The sequence below is a fragment of the Frankliniella occidentalis genome, unplaced genomic scaffold (assembly GCF_000697945.3).
Source record: "Frankliniella occidentalis isolate FOCC.00 unplaced genomic scaffold, Focc_3.1 Scaffold1, whole genome shotgun sequence".
NCBI classification, from domain to species: domain Eukaryota; kingdom Metazoa; phylum Arthropoda; class Insecta; order Thysanoptera; family Thripidae; genus Frankliniella; species Frankliniella occidentalis.
The window spans coordinates 332,808-339,819 of record NW_026267131.1 but is presented as its reverse complement, the minus strand read 5'-3'; the positions used below and the strand labels follow the sequence as shown (position 1 = coordinate 339,819).

The 7,012-nt window shown below is 43.4% G+C and overlaps 2 protein-coding genes across 7 annotated transcripts in view; one reads left to right on the top strand and one right to left on the bottom strand.

Annotated features, from left to right (window-relative positions):
• The window catches only part of LOC113216014 (protein kinase C and casein kinase substrate in neurons protein 1), a 39,330-nt gene that overhangs the window by 29,086 nt on the left and 3,232 nt on the right, over positions 1-7,012 (bottom strand). The window contains exon 1 of one of the 5 annotated variants that reach the window (XM_026435693.2): positions 1,592-1,811. The exons of 3 other annotated variants lie outside the window; for them this stretch is intronic. The gene's annotated coding sequence lies outside the window, so the exon portion shown is untranslated. Of the gene's footprint in view, positions 1-1,400; positions 1,547-1,591; positions 1,812-7,012 lie in introns of those variants that run through there. One more of the 5 variants, XM_026435694.2, reaches the window with a different exon arrangement.
• LOC113216049 (mucin-5AC-like) overlaps positions 1,992-7,012 on the top strand; it is a 21,977-nt gene continuing 16,956 nt past the window's right edge. The window contains exons 1-6 of one of the 2 annotated variants that reach the window (XM_026435748.2): positions 1,992-2,278; positions 3,143-3,207; positions 3,299-6,263; positions 6,371-6,537; positions 6,640-6,796; positions 6,877-6,992. In XM_026435748.2, the coding sequence (XP_026291533.1) occupies positions 3,299-6,263; positions 6,371-6,537; positions 6,640-6,796; positions 6,877-6,992 (3,405 nt within the window). In that variant the 5' untranslated portion in view covers positions 1,992-2,278; positions 3,143-3,207. Of the gene's footprint in view, positions 2,279-2,506; positions 2,570-3,142; positions 6,264-6,370; positions 6,538-6,639; positions 6,797-6,876; positions 6,993-7,012 lie in introns of those variants that run through there. The other variant, XM_026435747.2, reaches the window with a different exon arrangement.

The window sequence follows — 7,012 nt, the reverse complement described above, 5'->3', positions numbered from 1 at the left end:
CCCCCCCCCCCCCACCCCGGTCCGTCCGCTAGAGAACAGAGCACACGTAAACCCCAAAGGCATTTAGCCGTGGTTAGCACCTTCGCCGTGCCTGCTAACAGTTCCTGGTGAGTTGTGAGTAGTAACCAAAGAGAACGATACTGTCAACAAAAATCTACAACTTACAAAACAATTGTAGACTTTTTAACTTTTAGCCATTTTTTGGTGAAGTGTGAGCGACTCTAAATATAAAGATTGAATCTGTACTTTTGACGAGCGACTCAATTTTTTTTACAACAATGTCTATAGCCCTATTTTTCCAGTGGAACTGGGCGGCCTGGTTGCCTGCGAGCCCTGGCCGCCGCCGCCCTGGCTCACTTACAAAGTACTCCACTCACATGGCAACCTCCTCCTCCTCCTCACCTCCCCGCCCTTAGTCGCATTCGCCTAATGCCTTTATTGAATGATCTCCCCGGCGGCCAGCCCGTGGGCCCGCCGGCCGGCCCCGCCGAGTGGTCTGCGAACCCATTTCATTCAGGCGACAGCGACCCTTGCGAGCGGAGGGCCGACGTGACAGCTGACCGTTTTGGCGAGACACAAAGTGGCTCATTCGGCACTCTTTTAAGAGACGACAAAACGGCCGAAAGGGGGAATCAGCCACAGAGAGGTAAAAAGCAAAGGAGTGGTTAGAGGCGCTAGCGCAGGTGGACAACGAAGGAAAGAGAGACAGAGTGAGAGAGCGACTTGTATGGCTGCCAGTGCCTGGTCTAGTGCCTCTCTGCTCCGGCCCTCTGAAAACATACAAGTACATCATCCCCATATTGGTCTGCAACAGCTACTACAACCTAGCTAGATGCAGATGGCACACCAGAACTCTAAAACTCAAAGTCTTCTGGAATAATAAGTTAGTGTTCTGTGTTTAGGTCTTCTCTACCGAAATTTGAAGAGCCAACATTTATCATAGGGCTGATGTGCAACTTGAAGTTTGATGACATGTCTTGAAAACAAAATGGGAAGTTACATAAAATTCATTGAATAATGTACGTGAAGGAAGACAATAATTAGGACCACTATTTGAAAACATGCGCCAAGTTTTTTGATTGAGATATTAAATATATAGTGGGGGACTCATTGAATTATCCCACATAAGTCTGGCATAGCAGTTGAGTGCGCTGAACTAGAACCAAATCAAATTGTAACACGGTAACAAGAAACTTCTATAAAGTGTTTGACGGAATAACCTGTCAAAATAGGACAACCACAAGGAATATCCCACTCTCTCATAAAAAATTAATAAAACTGAGCTAACAGCAGTAATTTAAACAGAGTCCCAGCCCATTTCCTCAAGACATACACTCCACAGAAGCGCAGAAAGTTCAAATTTGGCAATAAATTCGGCATCGGTCGTATCCTAACCTTACCTGTTGGATGTGGGCTAAAAATTTACGTCAAACCCCACAGCTTGGGGAATCAAAAAGTCAGAACGTCACTTTCACTTAACAAGAGCTCCAAGCCACGCAACGAAAAGGGCTTAAAGTCAAGTACCGTGTACTGTACACTCGGGGGAGTCGAGTAGGCTTTTAGGGTGGCTGAGCAAGCGGCTGAGGCCTACCTTAAGGATTGTCCTGCAACCAGAGACGATGTTGCACTTGTCAAACTCTCGCTACTCCGAGAAGGGAACAGGCGCTGAGCTCAGCAGCTCCCTGCGTCACTCGCGTCGCGGTCAGTTTGCGGGAACACACCACACGCGGAATATATCGCACAAATATTCACAACATAGCAAAAACAATCCCGCACTTAGTAAAGATCCAGAGACCGTACACCCGTGCCGTGGGGGGCTCGGCTCGGCTCAGTCCGCTCGCTACTGGCGCGCTCTGTCGGGTGTGCGAACAATCTGTACGACTGCACGCACAGGGCCGCCAAGCTTCCGACGTCTATTGGAATCTTCCACTGATTTAATCGCACAAGTACTTCAAGCTTTGATGGTGTGATAGTCCATTATTAAAATTATTGATTCCCACCAATCTTTGACAGTTTTTCAGCTAGTCAATCCCAGTTGACACAGCAGGGAGGGGCAGGTGAAATCCCACCCCACTAAACTGAAAAGCTCCTGTAGATCGCGCTACTGTAGATGTTGATAATGGTAAAAAATGGCGTCAGGATCCTTGTAGAGGGAAGTTTTGTCTGACTATTTTGTACACCATTTCTCGCGTATTCTGAATACACAATTGCCTTGTGGAACCGCAATAAAGTAATTGGAACCAGAATTAACGACAACGCTCCATAAAGCCACTGTCAGGTATGCCTAATCAACAGTGTTAGGCTGTCTAACCAACTGTAACTCATCTTCCATTTCTTATTTTCGGCCCGCCGATCTCCTTGTTATTTGGCGAGAAGTTTTGTTTGATAAGAAGTGACACTCACCGTGGACACACAATCTTTTCTGGTTTGCTTCTGACGATTACCATGGTGTTCCCGTTAAAACAGGCGCGATTATTGTTCGCATCGTTTCGTCTCCTATATAAGTCCAAGGTTGTACGTCGTACGAAGAGGGGTATTACTATTTTATGAAACACCTAGCTTAAAACGAGTAAGATTTGGCATAAATACGATATTGCAGGAGTTTCACTCCTTAGTTTTGTGTGTATGACCGCCCTTTCTTTCTTGTTGCTTGCATCGTCTGCTAGTAGCTCCACATCGTGTTAGAACTCGCCCGTGTAAAAGTAACTAAATCCAGTTATATTCACACATTTTCACCCCAATACGTGCATGTCAGCCACGTCTGACTAGATTTTAAACCTAATTTTTTATCTAACTTCAAAAAATCGCATCTTAAACTTGGGTCTTTGCATAAAACGTTGCCTCGAATGTAAACAAAACATACGGGTTGGGACAACCTAACCCTATGGGTAGAGTGTGATGTCCTCAATTTTAAAATCTGTCTTTATCTGTCTTTATCAGATTGTTGGAACAATGGTATAAGACTCTCCATCATACTTAGATATTCGTTTTGTCTTGCTCATTAATTCTCTTTAAAATCTCGCATACATCTGTTAGATTATTCTAGAGTGTTATTTACTGCTTTTCTTACATTATGTTTTGTCATTCGTAGTTATCTGGTGAGATTCATTAATGATTTGTATATTTTTATTTTGTATTTCAGGCATTTCATTTCCAATGACTCTTCAATACTACATGATATTGAAGATAAGGTGACATATTACTGGTGTACGTCAGTGAACCTCTAGGAGGTGTTGCAATGCAGAAACATTCAAGTTGTACTTTGTTTCCTGACTGAAATATTGTACTTCAACCTCAGATGGAGCACTCCTGGTATTACAATCGTCTGAGCAATGCTTCAGCTACTTTTCCGCCAGGAAGCGGAGCAAATGCAAGTGATTACCACCAGCAATTGGCTGGACATCCTTCAGAAGGGAATGCAGGTGCTTCTCCTGCATCTGCATCCCAACTCCTTCAATTTAACTCAGGGTTTTTACCTCCAAACCCTTATCCCTTCTACAATATTCCTCCGGCCTCTAAGACAGGGCCATATGCAGCTGTCGGACAGACCCGGTCTTTGGCTTCAACCTCTAAGCCAACCTCTGAGGGCAGGGAAAACTACAACCCAGCTCATCATCAGTCAAGTGTGTCAAGTACCACATACTTTGATCACCAAAACACAGCTCCAGCTGCTGGCTCGATTGATTGGTCCCATCATAACCCTCATTTAGCCACTCAAGGGGCATTTGGTGTTCTACCCCATGAGAGCATCTCATCCTCATCTACCTCTCCAAAGACTGGATCTACTGACTATCCCTTTAATAGCTACTCATCTCATAATGCAGGTCACTTAACACCTGCTGACTATAAAAACTCGGGTAATTATCCTGAAGGAAAGAAAGCAACCCGGTCGCAGTCACCAGTTTCTTCCACCAAAACTGGATTTGCTTCCTATCCCGGAAGCTCCGCCAATTTGTCAAACTATTCTGCCCATGAATCCAACAATCGGACTGGTTATTCTTCTACTGACAAGTTTATTGGTAGTGCTCCTATTCATCAGCAACAGTCACAATCCTCAAAAGATTTTGAAGCTCTGCAATCATCAAGGACGGCAAATTCAAACCCTTATCAGGAGACTAACATCAGCCGTGAAAAAGAAGGAAGCTCAAGATCTCCAAGTTTCAGCTCTCCAAGTATTAAAATGTCTCATCCAACCAAAGCACAATCAAAACTTTATCCAGATGTACCAAACTCTTCTGCATCCAGTCCAGGTGCAGAAGTTACTCGAAATAGTGAGCACAACTCTAGTTCGTCCCAAAGGTATGCATCTGATACTAAGCAAGCTTCCGGGCCAACTCAGCATGTTCCAGGAACAGCAAGCTTTTATGACTCATTGAATTTCCCTTATCACTATCCCTTACCTGATGCAGCAACTTTCAACCGCATGAAGTCTATTTCAAGTGAGCTTTACCTTGCCTCTCAAGCTGGTGGTTCAGACTGTGGAAAAAAAACTAGTACCCAAGTGTCACAGCCTCCAGCAGGTGCAGTAGAGCATGTAACTAGGCCATCATATGCCATGTACAACAGTGCTGTGACGTCCTTGCCATCCACATCACCACATCAGCATGAGAGATCAACCTCATGCAACCAAAACAGTAGCAGTGCTAATTCCTATAAACCTGCGGCTCCAACAAATTCAGGAGATGCTACAGTAAGGATGGAAAGTGTGCAACATCAGAATGTTGCTTATCCTTCTGTGATAACAAGAGCTGTTACAACACCTGAAACAGTATCAAAACCAAATGTATACAGTGATACTAGACTCTATGATCGGATTCAGGACCCAACATCATTTTCCAAGCAATGCTGGGAAACAGGATCAGAAAAACTGTCAGCTGCGTCTCAATCACCTGACTCCAGCTCACATCAAAAGAAATACCACTCTACTCCAGTGCCGACTTATGACTCCAGCAGCACAGATATGACTTCAAATGTGCGCCAGCAAACCTCAAGAAGCTCTGTAAGTGCCACAGAGAAACAGAATTCGTATTATGACAGCAATTCAGCTCATCAAACAGCACTTCAAAATCTGAGCAGCTATCGTGATGACCCAATGTCAATTATCAAGGACTTACAGCAGCAAAACTATCAGTCTCTACAAAATATTGATAGCTCTAAACCTGGAGAAAAATTGTCGGTCGATCAGTCTGCAAACAGTAATGTAAAGAGGAAAAAACGTGTCGATAAACATGTTCAGAATAATGAAAATAGTGACTTCTACAACAACCGAGTTCCACCTCCAGCTCACAATAATGCGACCTTTCAACAACAACAAAGTGGGAGCTATTTTCCTAATTTTTCACCGCCATCTACCTCAAGATCTTATCCTGTTCCTCAAGTTCCGATGCATTATGCTCCTCACTCCCTGGTTGGCCAGCATCAAGGAATCTACCCCCCATCATTTTTTCCTCCCTTCCAGCTGCCGGGACAAAGCTCTACGCCCACCCCCAGCACATCTTCTTCCTCCCCAAGTGTGTCTAGCACTGCCCCACAGTCACCTGCTGCAATGCAGCAGTCAACCTCAAGTAGTGTCTCTGAAAAAAGTTATCCGGATGACTTTGTCCCGGCTCCAAACAGGACCTCAAGTCAGACGCAACCGCAACAGACTCCCCCTGTTGAAGTTACTCCAAAAGTAATTGTACCAAATGTTGAAGAAGAATTAAGTTTCCTTCAAGATGCTGGCCCAGTTACAATGATAAAATCTGAGGATGAAAGGAAAAAGATTGCCACCTCCGGCTTTGAAGCAAGTTTCCTGAAGTTCTTGCAAGGGGAAAGAGAATCTTCTCCTCCTCCTCAAAACCGTAGTCGTAAAAGTTCATATGTGAAAGCTAATCGAAATGAACTCGCTAAGCAATCTAAACCAGATGCAACTACTTCTACTTTAACTAATGGAGGTTCAGGAAAAACAGCCGTTATTCCTACCTCACCAGTAATGATGTCTAACACAGCTAAAGATAAGACAAAAGCTGCTTATGATCCAAAAGATGATCCTCGGTATTTTCCTCTTCCAAAGACTGATGCTGAAAGGGAAGTGAGTTCGGACTCTGATTCAGATGATGGTTCATTTAGTACTACACCAGTGAAAAATGTAGGTTCTAAGTCACAAGATCGTAAACCTGTAGCAGCAGTAGCTCCTCGGACTGCTTCTAGCAAACAAGTTGCTAAGGCAACTGCAGTGACCACCACCCAGCCAGGAAAGAGAGGAAGAAAAAGAAAGTCTGAAGGTGTGTTGCAAAATCCATTCCAAATAAAAAATTTCTTTACCAAGAATCTTACTAAATTTACAATAAGATTTCTCAAAGTACTTATTTGGCATTCTTACATTTTACAGCTATTTCAGTACCCAGAAGGGAAACTTCTAAGCGTAAAGCAAAAGAAAAGGGGAGTATACTCCTAGACGATGGAGAGGACGAATATTCTGGCAGAACCAAAGAAGGGACAGACTCAGATTCAGATCCTGCTTGGACTCCCATGCATAACAAGCCAAAGAATCAGAATGTAATACTATACCTTCTAAATTGTCCCAAACCTGTAATGTGTTATTATAATGTATAGCTGTCAATAACAACATTTTCTTTTCCTTTCTAAAACAAAAAATAGCTTGACTCATCTGAAGAAGACAACTCAAAGAAGAAAAGTCACAAGAAAGGCACTAAGCTCAGTGGACAAGGACGTAAACGATCTAAATACTCTCGTAGTGATGACGATGCTGCAAGCACTGATGATGAGAAATCCAAGAAACATTCTATATCCACAGGTATGATTTTAAATTTAAAAACCTATCTTCTCTCTCTAAAAAAAAATGTAGTTGTATAAGCTAACTGTGTTTGACCATAGGATTGAAAGGCAGAAGACGCTCTTCAAATATACAAGGAATCAGCGGGAACAGTAATTCTGCCAAGTCAGAAGATGATAATGAGGCTGATGGAGATGCAGAAATGTATCCTTTTAAGGTATCGTCCTAACTCTATTT